Source organism: Castanea sativa, chromosome 1, assembly GCF_040712315.1.
Source record: "Castanea sativa cultivar Marrone di Chiusa Pesio chromosome 1, ASM4071231v1".
Lineage (NCBI taxonomy): Eukaryota > Viridiplantae > Streptophyta > Magnoliopsida > Fagales > Fagaceae > Castanea > Castanea sativa.
The window spans coordinates 34,156,291-34,176,908 of NC_134013.1; the positions used below are offsets into that span (position 1 = coordinate 34,156,291).

The following is a 20,618-nucleotide window of genomic DNA, read 5'->3' on the forward strand; positions in this document are numbered from 1 at the left end:
ACTTGGAAAACTTTGAATTTGAAATGTTTTTTTTAGGGTTTTACTAAGTCAACTCAGTTTGACTGAGTTGACTCAGATCTTGGATTGAGTTTAAGTGTGGGGGTTGAAATTTTGGCCTCCCACTTCCTTGTCTCTCTATTTTTTCTTTTTGCTTCATCTTCCATCAACTTTTCTTCCACCATTAGCACTATTCATCTTCTTCTTCCCTTTGATTTTTCTTCTTCATATCACCATTTCTTCTCACAAAAAACACTTTTCTAAGCTTATTAACCTTCCCTCATCTATCTCTATCAATATTTCTTTAGATGCTTGTGTTTTGAGCATTTTCACCCTACACCCATTTTTGGTGAAACCCATTTTTTGAATCCATTTTCTTTTGCATCGAGATGGCTTCTTCTTCTAAGGGACCTTCTTTTCTTACTTTTCATGGTAAGAAATATGATCCGACATTTGATTGGTATGATGAGGATAGACTTCTTCAAGACCCTAGGACCCATGCTCCATATTGTCATGTAGACACTAAGGTGAGTTTTTCTTTGGTTTCTTTGCTTGGGAAAGTGTTGCTTGTATGTTTCATTGAGAATTTCATGGTGAGATATTGTCATTTGGTTGTTTGAAATTTAAGGTATTGTGTGATTGGTTTTATTGGAAAATGTTGGCTTTGGAGCATTATTGAAGTATTTCTTTTTTTTATCATGGAGCAATTTGGACAATGTTGGTGGCTTATGGAATTTTGACAATGTAGGTAGATTGTGATTTTGTTGGATGAATTTTGGTTTGGATTTTGGAAGTATTGGCATTGTGGAAAATTTGTGGTAGGCTTATGTGAAAGTGTTCATGATATATATGGAAAAAGTTCATTGGCATATGTAAACTTTGTTTCATGGTCATGGCAAAATTTTGTGGGTAAATTTGTGGGCATGGAAAATTTTTGGGTATGGGAAAAATTTTATGGGCATGAAATTTTGATTATGAAAAATTTTGTTGGGCATGTGATGTTGGTTTTTGGAAAATTTTTGTGATTATGATTTCGACCATGTGAGAATTTATTTGTGCATGGGCATGAGTTTGTGGCATTTTTTGCTATCTTGGAAATGTAGGAATATTTTTTCATGGCTATGGAAAAAATTTGGTAGTTGTATATGGATATGTGAAAAAATTTTATTGTTGTGAAATTTTGGTGGGGCATTGTTTTTTTGTTTTTGTTATGATGTGGGTTTGGTCATGACAATTGATGAGCTGAACTTTCGTGTTGCAGAGCCTCAATAGTCGAGACAGTCTCCAAATGTTAAAAAGTGCATGGGCAGCAATATCTCCTAGCATCAAAAACATTATCAATGAAGCAGGCTTTGACACTTTCTTCAAAGCTTTGTTAAATCATGAGACACATGAATACAAAGATCTTAAGTTACTTCTCGCCTTGGCAGAACACTTTTGGGACACTACATGTACCTTCACTTTCCATGTATTGGGGAGGTAATGTTGACACCATATAACTTCTTTGTTATCACTGGTCTGGGGTTTGGTGTTGAAAGAATTCTTGTCAATGATTCCCTTACTTCAGCTGAACTTAAGAAACTTCTGGGTGTAGTGCCTTCTAAAATTAGGAGTAACAATATCCTTTTGTCTTGGCTATGTGAAAATATTCCTCATTGTGAGACTGCAGCAAAAGTTGCTCGTATGTTCATGCTTCTTTTATTGGGACTTTCTTGTGTCCGGATTTAGGCGATACTGTGAATTTGCGCTACCTAGAAAGCTTGAGAAAAATTGGACAAATCCGGAATTATGATTGGGGTGGCATAGCCTATGGTACTCTGATGCATTTCATGACCCAACTCTCTAGACGGGGTCTTTCAAGCTTGGGTGGAGCTCCATTTGTATGGCAAGTGAGGTTTGAAATTTTGGCTATGTGTGGGCTTTGGAAAATTATTTTGGCTTTATGGTAGTGGTGTTGTGGCAATTTTTAGGTCTGGATGTATGAATATTTTGGAGTAGGTCTTGAAATTCAGGAGGAGGTTGTTGGCATTTTTCCTAGATTTCTCTATTGGTTGCCCCAGCATCGTTCGTTAGTGACCTCCAAGCGTTCTTTGGAAATTTGGCGTTTGGTGATTGACAGTTTCACTGCTAATAATGTGAGTCATTCTTCTTCTTCTTCACCTCTTTTTTTATGCGGGGTCTTTGGTGCTTGATTATGGTTTGGTCTTTTCTCAATTCGGATTTCTTTGTGATTTTTCAGATGTCTTTAGATCCTTGGGCTGGATGTGAGGTGTATGCAGAGTGTGAACAGGCTTTGGAGCTGAATGGTTGTCAAGCATTGTTTGAATATGGGCATGGAAGGTATTGGTATCTTGGTGATCGGGTGTTAACCCAAGTTCAACATGTATATCCTCCTACAACAATTCCAAATCCTCCTTGTCCCTCCATTTAATTGGCTAACTTTTTGACTGATGAAGAGATTGCTTAGGCCTGTACGAGCTTCGCTGTTCTAGGAACAGTAGGATCTTATTCTAAATTTATTCAAACTTGTCTGCAAGGTTGCTTGGTTGGCCGAACGGTGCTTCTTTTCCTTTCTTAAGTCAAATCTTCATCTTGCAAATTCTTTTTCCATGTTTCTACTTGGTGACAATATCTTGCATGTTGGATTTTCAGCCTCCACCTTCTGAAAGAGAGGAAGAGGGAGATGAAGAGGAAGAAATTCCTTCTCCTCATCACGCTGGTATTTCTTCTAGTTCCTTTGTGAAGACTTATCCCCATTTTTCGGAATGGTAGCGTGATGTGATGAATCTTGATGGATCATGTAGCTCCATGCCCTTGACTAGGCCAAAGCATGTACCAAATGTTCCTTGGCCCGATCCGATGTGTTCTTGAATTTTCAGTTCTTTGTCCTTATTTCTTCTTGGCTTATTGAATGATTCATAATCTAGTAGATATTAGCTTCAAGTTGATGTGGATCTTATGGAGGAAAGCATGCGGATGATTGGAGGCTTGCAGTCATTGGCTCGTACTCAATTCTCCCAATATGTGCTCAATGATTCGAGCTGGGTATGCCCTGTTGCTTTCTGAGTATCTCTTGCTTGAATTGTACTTGATGGTGGAATTAACATCTGATTCTGCTGACTTTTCAGGAACATAGAATGGAAGCTGCTGATGCTACTAGAAGAACTTTAGAGGAAAGGATTAGGAGCCTTGAACTTGAAAATCGTCAATACGATCCTCACTTTTTCTCAAGTCAAGAAGGAAATACTGAAAGTGGCTCATCTAGAGATTGATCAAGGAGATCCTTATGCAGGCAAACTCGGAGTCCCAATGATGTATGACTTGCATTTTATTTTTCCTACAAAACAAAAGAAAGTGTTCCTTAAACAATCTTGTTTTAATTCCCATGCTTAGTGCTTTGTCCTCGGCATCACCTTGGATCTTGTAGAAACTTCAACTAAGATAAGTTTAGAATTAACCTGATGAGGTCTCGAGTATCAATTTAAACTTATCTTGATTAGCTCTGTTGGAATCTACACTTGCTTGAATGAGGTAGAGCCGAATGCCCCTAGTTTAAAATGAATGCATGATTTTTGGAAATCTTGGTGATGAAACTTTTTTTTTATATAGAAAAATGATGATGGTGTTTTTTTATTTAAGAAATATGATGATGGTGTTTATTTATTTTTACTTAAGAAAAATGAGCCATGGGCGAATGCCCCTAGTTTAAAAAGGAATGCATGAATTTTGGAAATCTCAATGATGATTTTTTTGAAAAAATAATGATGATTTTTTTTTGAAAATTGCATGAGGCATACGCAAATGCCCCTAGTTTGGAACATAAATTCATGAGTCTTAAAAAAACTTGATTTGATTAATTTTTTGAAAACGATGATGCAAATGATGATTTTTGAAAACAAGTGAGTTAGACATGTCAGAGTGCCCTAGTTTGACTAAAAATTTTGAGAATCCAACGATCTAAAAAAAAAGTTCGAGAATGCGAAATTGCATGGGTGCACGATGGAGAGGCTGCGTGCCACTTCGCACGTGAGGAGTGCCATTTGGCACTTTTGATAAAAGTGCCGATTGGCACTTTTAAAGTGTCTAATGGCACTGGGCCACATCATGGCGTTCACACCATGGTGGGCTGACTCTTTACTATTTTCCAATGTTTCGCATTTTCGCATTTTTTGAAAAACATTTACTTTATTTGTGATCATGAAACACTCTCCTAGTCAGCTACAAACTCTCTAAAACCTATTTCAAACCTGATTAGGAATTGATGTAGCTTATATAAATAAATTCTCTTGCAAAAATTCTCTGCATAAAGGTTAGCAATGCACAATAATTACAAGCAAAAGTCATCCATGGCTAGCAATCAAAATTTTTCTCATTCAACAATTGATGATATCAACAAATGGGTTTGTAGTTTTGATTTCAGCACCAAAACAAATTTTACAGCCTTCAAACTAGAGGGAATTAAGGCTCTGAGGAATGTCAAAATCAAGTGGGACTTCCTTCGTGTTGCCGTGTGTTAAGGACATTATTTTATGTAGTTGGCTAATCCTTTGACAAAATGCACTTTACTTGTATTTGGGTAGATCTAGGATGTGTTTAATACTTCAAAGAACATGTTGTTCAAGTCTAGTATTAAAGCCATGAAGATTGGACCAAGAAACAAGTGAAGAAAATGTGTTTACTAAAGCTGGACACCTCCTGGACACCTGCTAGACACTTGTGGACAGCTGCTTGACAACTGCTTGACAGATAGCTATCTATCGAGGTTTAATGAGGCTCGATAGATGCTATCTATCGAGGTATCTATCGAGGTTATGGAAATCAAAATTTTTAAATCTGATTTTTGGGCCAGGCTTTTGTATTTGTGTAGGGTTTCTTTTCTCATAACCCTAGGCATATATAAGGCTTATTTTAGAGGCCGTCACATAAGAGAATATAAGGAGAACATATGCAAAAGGTGACCGAAGTCTTATTCTCTTTAGAAGAAGCTACTGCATCTATACGCCTTAGGGTTTTGTAACCAAGTGCTTCTTGATCTTCATTGTTGATGAAGTGAAGAACTTTACGGCCAACATTCTTCTTTCTTAAGTTGGTGAGGGAGTCACGTACTGGGATTCGTGCAAAGGAGTGAGTCACGTACTGGGATCCATGCATCAAAGGTTGGCGTTCATATATTGAAGAGTTCAGAGGTTCTGAAGTGGTAGAAGGTTTCTGCTGTGAGTTCATCTATAGGGATCGTAGAGTCTAAGGACAAAGGTTTTGGACTAGATCTGAAACTTCTCTTTGCTATAGTGGATTGCTTTTCGGGAAGGTTTCCCCCCAAGATTTTTATTGTGAAACTGGTTAGTTTCATTGGTTTTCCTAGGTCATCATATCTTGTCTTATTTATTTTTCTGCTGCACTTAGTTTTGACATGATATTGATGTTTATTTATTTTAACAAGTTTTATGCATAATAAATCTAATTAACAACTTGGGTTTAAAACTTGTTAATCCTATCAACCGGGGTCTAAATTTCCCAACACCGTGAAATTCTGGGATCCGGAAGATCATGTGTTTCGGTTTAACATTGCTGAACTCTATCCGACAATTGAAGAGTTTTCCGCTATTCTGGGCTACGATCCACGCAGAAAATCAGTAGCAATTTCTTGTGATCCTAGGCATAAGGAATCTTTGTCTAATGCTCTCAGTCTTTCTACTTCCATTACTGATATTATGATTGAAGGCCATATGGTGAGTCTTCGTGCAATTATCTCTCGGGCGATTGACAAACAGACTTATAGAGTGACCGACAATATGCAGAAAAACTTTGGTTTAGCCTTATGCTTCATGGGAGAATTTTTTCTTTACTTAGTGAGACACGGTTTTGTGGATGCTCAAGCCATAGGTGTTGTGAATCAAATTAAGGATGGTGACAATCCTGTTTCTTTGATCTTGGCAGAAACTCTTCTAGGATTGGATGTGTATTTCATGGTGGAGAAACTCAGAACTTCTTAAGGAGTCCTTTGACTTTGCAGATTTGGCTGATGGAGCGATTGGATATGATTGCCAAGCATACCACTGGTAATTATGGGCCTAGTAGTTTTCTTAGCAGGGCTGTAATCAAAATTGAGTGCCAAACTGAGAGTGATTGGGTGAAGTTCTTGGACAAGAAATCCAGTACCTCAATTCAATGGGATTGTTTTTGGTGGAAGTGCCCACCCTTTCTCCTGCGGTCTCCAAGATCAGATCACATCTTCCTTGTGGGGTTGCAGAGGGCAACTTTCTACAAGGGAGATAGACTCTTGAGTAAATTCAAATATGAGCAAGGAATGCTTGGTGGTAGTAGAAGAAAAACTTTCTCTCCTGTGGACACAAATCCTACTTTTGTAAAGAACATGCTATTGGGTTTAGAGATGCTGACCGAGTGGACCAATCTTTTGTCAATGTTCACTTTCACAAGATGGCCACAAAATACTCTAACTGGTTGATAGACAAAATTGTTGACAAGGAAGCTGAGAGGATTGCTATGGGAGAACAATTTCTTAGAGACAACCGGGAAAGACTCGATGAAGACAACTATGAATTCAAAAGAAGGGACAGGGAGGATGAAGCACCTAACATAGATTAAATCAATGATCAACAAAACAAGAAAAGACTGAAGACAAAATGACCTTTTTATTTTTTGGCTTTGAGCATGTTTATTTAGAAGTTGATGAAAAATTCTTATGTTTAGGAATTATTTAGGATTTGCAGGTTAGGGGTTCTGTTTATGGCGTAGGCTTTTGGGGTTTGTTTGTTTTTTTTTTTTTAATGGTTTGGCTTAGGGTTTGGGATTTTGTGTAATGACATGGTTTAATGGAATGGTTGAATTTTTGGTAATTTTGATTAATGGTGGGTTTTGGGAAATTGTGACCGGACCAATGTATGGTTGCCTACGTACCCCCTTTGATAGAAGGATCAGGTCATGACGTAGTTTATTGATTTTTTTATTGGCTTTAGTTTTTGCCTAGGCCGCCCTTTCGGGTTTTCAACCTAGTAGGCTCTCTCAATCTCTCTTTTTTCACTCTCATTTTGCATAGGTCTCCCTCTCGGGTTTTCAACCTACATTTTTTTTTCTTTTTTCTTTTGTTGCTCTAATTTTTGCCTAGACTGCCCTTTTAGGTTTTCAGCCTAGCGAGCTTTTTTTTTTTTTGTGAAGCCTAGGAAGGGAAACAACATATTTTACAACCATTTCCAACATGATGTTTTCAGTCTACCACTCAAGTGTGGTATTTCTTCAGTTAATCCATGTTGGTTGGCTCAGTGAAAGGGTTTGCATCTAAGTCCATCAACCTTACTGCTCCCTTAGAGTATATCTGCTTGATAATGTATGGGCCTACCCAATTTTGCTTGAACTTCCCATTTGCATCTTGAGCTGGGGCTCGGATTTCTTTCAACACTAGATCTCCCAACTTCAAATCTCTGATTCTTACTTTATTATCAAAAGCTGTCCTAAGTCTCCTTTGGTATCCCTAAATGTGATACAAGGCTTTGAGTCTTTTCTCATCTAGCATGCATAACTGGTCATATCTGCTTTGCAACCAATCTGCCTTAGGGATTTCACTTTCCAATACTGTCCTTAGTGAATAGACACCCATTTCAATGGGAAGGACCACTTCCATCCCATATACCAATGAGTAAGGAGTGGCTCCTGTGGAAGATCGAATTGAAGTTCTATACCCCCAGAGTGCATAGGGTAATTGTAGGTGCTAGTCATTGTAATTCTTTGTGCTTTTTTTAAAGATTTGCCCTATATTTTTATTAGCAGCATCAACTGCCCCGTTGGTTTGAGGACGGTAAGGTGAAGACCTATGGTGCTGAATGTTGAACTGTCGTAGTAGTTTTTCTGTTTCTCCCTTGAAGTGCAACCCATTGTCTGAGATAATCTCATGTGGTACCCCATATCTGTAGATGATGTTGGTCTGAATGAATTGAGCAACTTTCTTTGAATTTAGAACTTTGTAGGAGGCAGCTTCTACTCATTTAGTAAAGTAATCAATGGCTACAAGTATGAATTCATGGCCATTAGATGCAGTTGGGTGAATCTTCCTAATCATGTCTATTCCCTATGTAGAGAATGGCTAGGGTGATGTCATAGTATGCAATGGCATGGGCAGCATGTGCTTCAGGTCTCTATAGACTTGGCATTGATGACATTTTCGAACATGAGCTTCACAGTCGGCTTCCATAGTAGTCTAGTAGTAGCCTTGTCTCATTATCTTCCTTGATAGTATGTGTGCATTCATATGTGGCCCATAACTTGATTCATGAACCTCTTTAATTTTCTGCTGTGCTTCCTTAGTTGTTACACAAAGGAGATGAACTCCATCACATTATCTTCTGTAAAGTCTTTCTCCATAAATAATGTAATTAGTAGATAACCTTTAGATGGTCAGATGGTGGGTATGTTCCACCCTTAAGGTATTGTAGGATGTCTGAATACCATCCACCTTTTCCATTCTTTCCCTCATCTTTTTCTATTGTCATGCAGTAGACTGGTTCTTCTTTCTGCCCCAACACTATCGGCCTAGCTTCATCTTCTTTTGGCCCATTCATCATGGTTGCTAGAGCATTTGCAATTTGATTCTGCATCCTTAGCATATACTGATATTGGATCTTACTGAATTTTGATGCCCACTTTTGAAGAAATTCATGATAAGGCATAAGCCATTCCTTTTTGATATTCCATTTATTCTGAATCTGAGAGATTATTAGAGCTGAGTCTCCATATACCTCCAACTCCTTTACTCTTAGGCCTAAGGCTGCTTGTAGACCCATAATGCAAGCTATTCTGTGGCATTGTTGGTGGTAGGAAAGTTGAGTCTACTAGAAAATGGAATGTGTGTCCCTTTTGGTGAAATTAAGAGAACTCCAATTTCGCTTTCGTTTTGATTTGTCGCTTCATCAAAATACATCTTCCATGATTGTACCTCAATCCCCATGATATCTTCATCTGAAAAGTCCCCTTGGATCTCTTCAGCTTAGTCTGGTGAACAATGGGCTAAGTGATCAGCAATTGCTCTTCCTTTCACAGATTTCTGAGTCACATATTCAATATCAAATTTTGACAAAAGCAAGATCCATTTAGTAGTCTTCCCTTCTTGCACGGGTTTTTCCATTAAGTATTTCAAAGGATTCATTCTTGCAATCAACAAAATCTTGTAAGCAAGCATATAATGTTTAAGTTTACGGGTTGCCTATACAAGTGCTACACATGTCTTCTCTAATGGTGAGTACTTTTCTTCACAAGGCAACATCTTCTTGCTGATGTAGTAAATTGCATTCTCCTTTCTGGTCTCTTCTAGGTATTGAGCAAGTAGAGCCCCCATTGTTGTATTAGTATCGGTGAGATACCACAACAATGGCTTTTCAGGTATTGGTGAGACAAGTATTGGCGGTTTCATCAGATAACTCTTGATCTTCTCAAAGGCTTCTTGGCACTGTTCATTCCACACTATAGGAACTTCCTTCCTAAGCAGGCTGAATATTGGTTCACATGTCATGGTGAGCTGGGCTGTGAATCTGTTGATGTACTGTATCTTCCCTATAAATCCTCGAATTTCCTTTTCAGTTCTTAAAGGCTTCATTTCTACAATTGCCTTGATTTTGTCACGATCAACTTCTATTCCTTTTTGGCTTACCATAAACCCTAATAGTTTTCCGAATGTGACTTCGAAAGTGCATTTCTTGGGATTCAATTGTAATTCGTAGAACCAGATTCTTTCAAAGAACTTCCTCAAAGCTGGTATGTGACCTTCACGATCTTTGGACTTTACTATCATGTCATCAACATAAACTTCTACTTCTTTGTGGATTAAATCATGCAACAAAGTGGTGGCTGGACGTTGGTAAGTAGCACCAGCATTTTTAAGGCTAAATGGCATGACCTTATAGCAATATGTCCCCCACAGTGTAATGAAGGAGGTTTTCTCCATATCTTCTAGAGCCATCTTGATCTGGTTGTATCCTGAAAATCCATCCATAAATGATAGCAAAGCATGACCTGCTGTGTTGTCAACCAGGACCTCAATGTGAGGCAAAGGGAAATCATCTTTCGAGCTGGCCTTATTCAGATCTCGAAAATCTACACACATCCTGACCTTCCCATCTTTCTTTGGTACTGAAACCACATTAGCTAATCATTGTGGATAGTTAACCACCCCTAGGAATCCTGCATTGTACTGTTTCTCCACTTCCTTGATCTTGAGAGTCCACTTTGGCTTCATTCTTTTCAACTTCTGCTTGACTGGCTTCATGGTTAGATCTGTCGAAATGGAGTGCTCTACTATATCTCTATCAATCCTAGGCATGTCTTCATATGACCAAACAAAGACCTCTTTGAACTCTGTCAGTAGTGCCACTAATGCATCTTTCTCTGAAGTGGTTAGGGTATTGCCCACTTGGATTATTTTGGGCTCATCCTCAGTTCCCAGGTTAATGAGTTGGGTTTCTTCTTTTATAGGTTCTAGGTAACCATGTTTTAATTCCTTATTATTAAGAGTTTCTTTACCAATTTTAGAAATAAAAACATTCAAAGTCAGCAAATAAGCTGAATAAAAAATCATATTAAAAGGAAAAGAGTTTTCAACAGACTAAACAGACTTAAAAGACTTAACTGGAAAACTATCACAAACAGACTTAACAAGAACATAAATACTACTAGAGATAGACTCAATAGGAATAGAAACGATGTTCTTGGCAGGGGTGACTGGCTTGGCGGTCTTGATTTTCTTGGCAAAAGTGACTAACTTGACGGTCTTGATCTTCCTCACGGAGTCCTCCATGGGGTGGGCGGCTCCCTCCCATGCCTAGTTCCTCAACTCAGTTGTGGCTTCCACAATGGCAGGTGGCTCCCGTAAACTCCTTCTTCCCTCAGCATTAGTATTGCGGGTTCTATATCCATATAATTTATAGCTTTTTCTTCAATCTCCATGTCTGTAGGCTTATCGGTCACAAAAGCATCCAGGCATTCTATGCTATCCATCCATTCATCAAACAGGTCGTGCTTGCCTATGTTGCCCAAGTCAGTGGGTTGAGGGAGATGTTCTGGCTTGCTTCCTTCTTCCCTCTCATCACTATGTTCAGCATTCTCAAGTTTCATGATTCTAAGACTATGGACCATTAGCTTTTGGTCTAGAGCAGCCAATCTAACATTTGTATCATCTTCCTCTTCAGTATGTGCCATTGGTGAACTTGGTTTTGAATCATAATACGACCCCAATTCTGGAACTTCTCTTCCATGCTTGTCATACCTAGGGCTAGACCTTAAGCTAACATTAGTGATATCACTCCAATCTGAAAGGTGCCCATAGGGATATTCATCATGGTACATTTGATTTGCTTATGCATTCTCCTCTCTTGCATTCTCTAACACATTTATTAATTTGTATTGATCATTATCAATATCGCTCCACCTGTTAGCTTTTGCATCATCTTCAATGTCTTCATCATAATAGTCCATATCATCATCATATTCCTTATAGAATAGGTTTGCATCTTCATCTTCTCTATCACTAGGGGGTTCACCCCAATCTTCCCCGTTGTACGGGCTATCATAACTTTTGTTGCTATTGTCATCACTATCAGTGTTGTTGTCATCATCATCACGTCCACTATCATTGCTGCTGCTGTCACTACTACTATTACTCTTGTCATTGCTTTTATCTTCATCATCACTAGGGGTTGCTCCCCCTTCCTCTTTTTTATCATTAGCTCTTAGTTCATATGGGCTTTTTAATGCATGCTAGCAAGCCTCCCAATATTCTTCTTCTTCTCTGTTGCAAATAGGATCTCCAAGAAGCATAGTCATGGCATCAGGATCCATATAATCAGCCCAATCAGTAGGAACCCAAGTTGTGTCCTCCTTTTTCAATTTTGGAGCTTTGTTGTGGCAGTTAAGTAGATCTCGAATCTAGGTACCATTGTCTTTGTCATAGGATCAAATCTTGGTTCAGGGAATCCCCAATAATGTTGACTCTCTCCAGCTTTTACAAACTTCCCATTCAACATAGGAGTGTAGGGCTTTAGAGATTCTGGAGGACAAGGAAGTCCTTTTGCTTTGGCTTTGGCTCGGGCCATCTTTCTCACTTCCATCTCTAGCAAATCATCATCAGTGGGCTTATAGCCTAGCCTAAAAGGTGGTGTGGCAGTAGGGATCATCGAGTCTTGAATAGTTGGCTTCTTCATAGTTCTCCCCAAATTCATCCGTGGAAGGTAGTTCATTCTCCTCATCATTGCTACCACATTGTTGTTGCCATACGAATCAAAGTCCATTGGGATCTTCTCAACTTCTTCTTCTCTCTTTTCAACACCAGGCCTTTCAATCATAAAGCCATCCAAGGTCAATGGCTCTTTCTTAGAATCAATACCATAAATAGGCTTAGGCACAGTCAGAGTATCCCAATAGATGGTCACAATAGCTCCTTCATGTGGAAACCAAACATTTTGATATAGAGAAGAAGGTATGACCTTTGTGTCATGGATCCAAGGTCACTCAATGAGCATATTGAAGCATGAGGCTATACCACCTTCTTGACCATTGGCCTTATGGTAAGTTCCAATGTTATGGTCCCCAAGACCTCTCTTCTACTGTTGTCATATGCCTTCACATGTTGATCAGTAGGCATAAATTCTTCAATGCTGAAGCCCAGGCAGCTTGCAGTCTTCAAAGGACACACATTCAAAGTTCTTCCATCATCTATCAAAACCTTTAGTATCCTCTTCCCCAAGGAATCTACAGTAATATGCAAAGGATCATTGTGGTGCTTTCCCTTCTTAGTCAGATCCTTGTCAGAATAGGAGATCGTGAGTTCCCTATTTATGGACCTAATCATAGCATTCAGATCCTGGGAGGTTGTAGTTGTAGGGACTTGGATTTGGTTGAGCAGGTCTACTAGGTTTTGACGGTGTTTGGATGAGGCCATGAGTAAACCCCATAGGGATATGTTGGCTTGTGTCTTCTGTAGTTGTTTAAGGACTTTATCTTCCTCGGCAGGTGTTTGTTGGGTAGATCTATTCAAGGCTTCCACTGGGTCTATTAGGACATATGTGAATCATGTCAAGAACATATGTAATTTAGAATTGGCTAATCCTATGACAAAATGCACTTTACTTGTAATTGGGTAGATCTAGGATGTGTTTAATACTTTAAGGGACAAGAGTTCAAATCCAAGTATTGAAGTCATGCAAATCTATCCAAGAAACAAGTGACGAAGTGTTGTATTTTAAAGCTCGACAGATAGCATCTATTAAGGATTAAAAGGGATCTTCAGCTTGATGCTCTACAACTGCTCGATAGATAACCTATCTATTGAGATTTACAAAAATCAGTTTTTCAGATCTGATTTCATGCATATCCATGTGTATGTGTTTAGGCTTTCTTTTCTCACAACCCTAAAAATATATAAGAATTATTTTAAGGGTCGTCAAAGGTGGCACAAGTGTAAGGCAAAGGTTTTGTTCAAGCATATTGTGACCGGAGACATATGCCCTAGTTCATCTTTCTCTTGAAGAAGCTACTACGTTTGTACGCTGTAGGGTTTTGTAATCAAAGAGCTTCATGATGTTCATCGTGTTGATGAACTGAAAAACTTTGTAGCTAACATCATTTTCAAGTTGGTGTGTTAGTCACGTAATGGGATTCGTGCAAAGGAGTAAGCCACATACTAGGATTCGCGCATCGATTGGTTAGTCACGTACTGAGAGCCATGCATTGAAAATGAGAGATTGTTACTACAGAACAAGTCCAATTGTGTATTAGGGTAAGGGTTCAACTGTAGGTTGGTAGAAGGTACTGAGATTCCTTTATTTGTAACCGCTTGTTATGATAATAGTAGATTTTTAGGAGTGGTGACCTTCACATTACCTGGTGGGGTCTTTACCTTGGAGGTTTTCCCTATTCATAAACAAATCACCGTGTTAACTTTATTTTCCATTGCATTTCACTTATTTGGTGATTTGTTTATGCTATCACGCGTTTTACATGTTAATTGAATTAATTAATTAACTTGGCTAATTAATTCGTTAATTTTTCACAAGGGGTCAATACATTCTTGGCCTATCAAGGTTGTCGGTCTCTAAATGCGGGAGTTTAAAGTGTCTCCTCCTTGTGATGTGGGCAATTTTTGTTGGATCATGGAATTCGGTGTCTTGGGGTTTAAAGTGTCTCCCCCCATTTGTGGGTGTTTGGTTATTTTCTTGGGGTTTGAAATATCTCCCCCCATTATGGGTATTTGGTTGTTTTCTTAGGGTTTGAAGTATCTCCCCCCGTTTGGATAATTTAATTAGGGTTCGAAGTGTCTCCCCCCTATGTGTGGGTATTTGGTAATTCTCAAGTTCTGGTACTTCATTCCATTTGGTGATGGTAGATGTCTTATCCATTAATTCTTCCCATGTCATCATGAAGCATTTGGGTAGGTCATAGATCAAGTTGGATGGGTCTTCCTTATTTTCCTCTTTGGTCATCAAGCAATTAATCCTTGATCCTTTCCCAAAATTGTGATTGGGTAAGGGATTATTAGTGATGCTAGGCCTTGTGGGTGGTGCAATCACCTTGTTTTCTATTAGGTCTTAAATTGCATGACGAAGGGCAAAACAACGGTCAGTGTCATGACTAGGGCCTTGGTGGTAAACACATCTTTATCCACATCAAACTTTGAGGGCAAGGGGTTTGGAATTGGTCTTGGGTCTAAAGGTTTCAGTAACCCTTTTGCTTTTAGCTTGTCATACACTTGGCTTATGGGCATGTACAACTCATGAAATTCCCTCCTAGGTCTAGGCCCTTGTGGCACTTGCACAGGTGCAATAAGTGCAATCAATTGATAAGGATCACTTTTATGGATGTTGGAAATTCCTGCAGCCTTAGATCCTACATTCTTTTTAAACCTTGGTGGGTCATTAATCTTTATAGTTCCATTGTTTATAGCATCCTCAATTTGGGTTCCAGCAGCAATTAAAGCTTTAAAATTAGGAAAGTATTATACAAACAAGTACTTGTGATATACAGGTAATAAATTCTTTACAACCATGGCTAACTGTTCTTCCTCACTTAGCCCACTCATCATTTGTGCGGCCTTAGCTCTCCACTTGGTAATGAAAGTAGAGAAGGATTCTTGCAGCTCTTGCTTGGTAGACTCGAGGTCTCTTCTTGTGATGTCCACTTCCATATTGTACTTGTATTGCTTGTGAAACTCTCGGTAGATTTCTTCCTAACTTCTTGCTCTTGCACCATTCAGGTTGAGGAACCACCTAAGAGCGGCTCTGGTCAGTGTGTTTTGGAACATCTGAGCAAGAACTTCCTCAGTTGTGCCTAAGGGTTGCATAGCCCTCATATACATCTTCAAATGAGACTTTGGGCAGCCGATCCCATCAAACTTGTCTAGGGTTGGCATCTTGAACTTGGGTGGCAACCTCGCATTAGGAAAAAGTGAGAGGGTGTCATAATCCATAAGGTCCTTCATCTTACGGGCTCTTCTAATCATCTCCTCCATTTTATTCATCCTCTCGTTGATCTTCTTTTCACTCTCTATAGCTGATGGATCATGATCAATCTTGTCCTCCTCTTGATTACTCTTTAAATTCTGAAACTGTTGCATCATACGGTTCATGTCTTCCCTCAGCTGGATTTGACTAGCTACCATAGTGTTGAGTAGTTCTTAGGTGTTCATGGGTTCCTCTGTGTTTGGGTGTTCTCCTTCTTCTGCCATAGTGTGGGGAGCTTCAAACTTCTTGTGACTTGAACTATCTTGGAGGTCGAAGATGGGGTTGTGATATTGTAGCAATGGAGTTTCTTCTATGCTTGATGACATCAGTATTGTGATGGGAGTGACGGGCTTGGAACTAGAGCTACTGGCTTGAGTGTCAGGCTTAGGTTCTCTTTGCAACCTTCCTTTACATCTTTACCAAATTCTCCTCTAATGACAGGCTTGGTTGGGTCAATCAAAGCTAAGACCCCATCCATATCCACCAATCAACCAAAACAAACACACACAACATGCAATGCAATTTTAACTGGGACCGACCTAAGGATAGGTTTTAAGTCATTACGTTGTAGGGTTGGTTTGTTGTTTCATTGTTTACTATAGCTAGGACGTTACACCTCCTAACTTGTAATGTAATGAACATTGCGTTGGTCCAAACCGCATGGTTTGTCCTTTACAGTTAACAGGAAATGATCCAGTGACCTTGGGCTATGAGTTGGTGAGTTCGCCACTGGGTACCCGAATCCAATGAAGACCGGTGATCCATGGGTACTACCACCACAAAATTGTTGAAAAAGGGTGCATACATTGTTGTTTGAATGGCACACACTATGACGGTTAGGGAAAGATTTTAATGAGCAATACATACAACAAATACCATACAACATCCCATCAAACATAAATAAACAAACAAACAACTATGTCATGCAAAACAATGGTACACATTTGGTCACTTAAGTCTAATATGAAGCTTAGCCCTCGACATCTCCGACGGAGTCGCCATTGTGAGAGAACTCGCCCAAAAGCGCCTCTAAAAAAAAGGGTGATTTTGGTGTGCTTTTTAGGGCACTTCTCTTTTTGGGTAAGTAGTGTGGAGTCACCACTTTTTTTTTATACAAAAAGAAAAGAAAAGAAAAGAAAAAAATATAAACATAATATACACGACTGAATTGTTCTTCTCATTGATTGGTCACTTAAGTCTAATACGAAGCTTAGCCCTCGACATCCCTAGCGGAGTCACCACTGTGAGAGACCTCGCCCAAAAGGGCTTCTAAAAAAAAGGAGATTTTTGGTGTGCTTTTTAGGGCACTACTCTTTTTGGGTAAGTAGTGTGGAGTCACCACTTATTTTTTTTATACAAAAAAATAAGAAAAAATATAAACATAAAATACATGACTGAATTGTTCTTCTCATTGATTGAATAATAAAATACATAATTGAAAAATAGAAAATTATATAGCTTTGGGTCCTAGTTACAAACTACCAAATAATTACATGGCTTTTTGTCCTAGTTACATTCTACCCAAAATAAAATAAAGACAAAGCTTAGATTTACTTATCCAAAGACCTATATGCGGAGGCTAAGTTACGGAATGGGAAGGTGTTAGACACCCATTCCGCCCAGACAAAGTCTGGTCTTCTAGACTCTTATGACCAATGTACTATTTATGCATGTTATGTATGACATGTTGTGTATACACATGAAAAACTAAATCACATAAGTTTATTTATGAATGCATCCTCTTCTTTGTTAAAAATTCCGATATGTTTTTGTTAAAAAAAAAAAGGATTTTAGTTTGTAAAAAAAATGCCAGATCTATTTTTGCATGTGTAAAAACAAGGTTTTTGAAAAGAAAATTCAGTTATGTTTTTTTTTAATAAAAAAAAGTCTTTTGGTTTAAAAAAAAAATTTCAGATTTAGTTTTTTGAGAAATAAAAAAAATGGTTTTGACTTTGTAAAAGATCAAATCTGTTTTGTAATGATAAAAAAAATGGCTTTTGATAAAAGAAAAATCAGATCTGTTTTTTTTTTTTTTAATGTGTCCAAAAAAATATGGAAAATATTTTTTGAAGAGGATTTCATTCACATCATAAATTTATGCTATATAAACAAAACAAAACAAACGCAAACACAATCATGCATAATCTTTTTCTTTGTTTCAAAATTTGCATATGTTAAAAAGGAATCAGATCTATATCTAAGAAATATACAAATTAGTTTTTAATTTAAGACAAATTTATGATAGGCCAAGAATTGTATTGACCCGTTGTGATGAATTAATTGATTAATTACCCAAATTTATTAATTAATCAAATTAACATGCAATGTGCGTGGCAGTAGAAATAAATCACCAAATAACTAAATATGCAGTGGAAATTAAATGACATGGTGATTTTTTTACGAATGGGGAAAACCTACATCGGCAAAACCCCACTGGGTGATTTTAAGGTCACCACTCTTGAGAATCCACTATTATCAAAATAAGCAGTTACAAGTAAAGGAATCCCAGTACCTTATACCAACCTACAGTTGAACCATTACCCTAATACCCAATTGGACTTATTTTGTAGTGACAATATCTCCTTGTATTGCACGACTCTTAGTCCTAGTATGTGACTTGATCACCAACTTGAGAAGGATGTTGGCTGCAAAGTTCTTCTGTTCATCACACGATGAAGATCATGGAGTTGCTTGGTCACAAAACCCTATGGTGTACAAACACAGCAGCTTCTTCAAGAGAAAGAACTAGGGCAAATATTGTCTCCAGTCACAATTTGCATGAACAAGACTTTGCTCAATACTCGCGCAAACCTAGACGACCCTTAAAATAATCATTATATATGTTTAGGGTTGTGAGAAAAGAAAGCTCAAACATACATTCACGGATTGGATAAAAATCAACTCTGAAAAACTAAACTTCATAAATCTTGACAGATACTCTAGTTGTCGAGCCTCGGGCTGAAACAACTATTTTAAACCTTAATAGATACTAGCTGTCGAGATTTAATGAACAACACTTCTTTACTTGATTCTTAGATAGATTTGCATGGTTTTAACACTTGAACTTGAAACCTTGTTTCTTAAAGCATTAAATACATCCTAGATCTACTCAATTATAAGTAAAGTGCGTTATGTTAAAGAATTAGCCAATACATAAAATGTTGACATATGTTCCTAACATCAAATCACATATTTCCTAAAAATTTAGATATGCATCTAATAAAGATGCAGATCCGTTTTTGATTAAGAAAAAATTCAGATCTACATTTAAAAAAGATGCAGATCCATTTTTGATTAAGAACAATAATTGGTTATATGCAAATTATTGAAATTAAGAAAGAGATTATAACAAATCAAGATCATTTAAGCAATGGTTAACATTCCTATTAAAAATAAAAGGAGACATGCATCATCATAAACAAGAAGCATAAAAAAGAATAGAGTGATTGATAATAGCCTCTTGCATGAGCACTCCTTGTTCTTGAGAGGATGTTTTTGGGTTCAAAAAAACTTATTCAATTATCTTTAAAACCTAAAAACCCTAATTTTGGCAGCAAGTATCAGAAAGGACTAGCAAATATAAGCACTTGGAGAATCTAAAAACGTATGCCTCTCAGAGCACCCCCAAAAATTCCTTTAATTATGAGATCCAGTCCCTATTTATAGAGGCCTAAAAACTCTAAAAAATAGCTCTGATGTGTAGAACGTGAATTGGGACTCATCCTTTTGCGAAAAGATCGAAAAATGTGTGCCTTGTCGTCACCCAAATGACATTGGGCCAAAGACCAAAAGAGGCCAATTCGGCACTCGAAAAATGCCAAATGGTACTTTGGACGCCAAACGCACTTTCATGTTCGGGTGTGTTTTGGACTCTCTTTCTAAGGTTTTTTTGATCCGGTCTTTGCATCTAGACGTGTTTTCATCCTTAGTCTATGATTTTTATCTCTTTTCTGGATAATTCACACTTTTTAGGAGCAATTATCTTGTAAATAAATCCCTTAAAATAAATCTTGATAAAATTCAAATTATCCACAATTTTATTGTTATCCAATCATCCCTTTTATTCCTATGCCTGCAATCCTATTTTAGACATTAATTATCAACCAATCACAAAACTATTTAATTAATTTTAATTTTTTAACCAATCAGAATTAATTTAAATTAATTTTGCGTGGTCGACTCTTCCAAGATACAATGCATGTTGACCATGCAAACTTGATCATGCAATATCTTTCGATTCGATGGTTCGATTTGGAAACCAGACACACCGTTGCGACCGTTAGAATCTCAAGATCATTTTTATGATATGCAATGAATAAAATGATGCATGCAATGCAAGAAAAAATTGATGCATGTAATGCAAGAACAAATTGATGCATGTAATGCAATCATGATTTTTTGGGTACATGGATGGTCATTCCAATAATCTTCCTTGATTAAATCATGGGTACAAAACCAAGTGTCTACAACCCACAAACTAGAAGTAAAAGGAGATAGGGGTGAATTGAGAAAGAAAAGAACCTTACCCAAGCAGTACCTAACTCAGGAAAGAAACGAGATGCAAAGAATGAAGACCCAATGACTCACCCATGCCACAAAGAGTTAAAAATAAGCGGTAAAACGTGCAACGAGACCAAAAAAAACCCGCAAGAAAAGGCAAACACATGAATAGCAGACAAGCCATGGACTCACATGGGAGTGGAGCACGTATAAGGCTCGGGCACCACCAACTTGTACCCAGCCAATACAGGCCCGGTAGGCCATACGTCAAAGGTAAGGGAGGGTATGGTCTGGTGGTGGGGAGAAGGGGAAAGTCTACTCTAGGATTCACGCTCAAGCTCTTTTGGGGGAAATGTCCTGCTAGGATGACATACTACCTAAAAGAGGGAAATGTAAGCTGGAATCACTAGGTGCATGCCATAATAGTTAGTAAGAGAGAATACCCAACCCTTATCCGAATGGGAATGCCATGGAGAGCAAGAAAATAAAACAAAACACATTGTTTGGGAATGGAACGTGGCGCAGCTAGCACAAGGTAGTGGTGATGGCTGAGCAGCCAGCAGACTAGTTGGTGGCCTAGGGACACTCACACCAGGCCAAAAGTAGTTGAGGGGTAAAACAGTA

General features: G+C 38.1%; 1 protein-coding gene across 1 annotated transcript; it reads right to left on the minus strand.

Annotated features, from left to right (window-relative positions):
- Nucleotides 1–8,384: 8,384 nt before the first annotated feature.
- Nucleotides 8,385–8,792, minus strand: LOC142625568 (uncharacterized). Its single transcript, XM_075799204.1, has one exon. It carries the CDS (start codon nt 8,790–8,792, stop codon nt 8,385–8,387), a length of 408 nt encoding a protein of 135 aa, XP_075655319.1.
- Between the last annotated feature and the right edge of the window lie 11,826 nt (nt 8,793–20,618).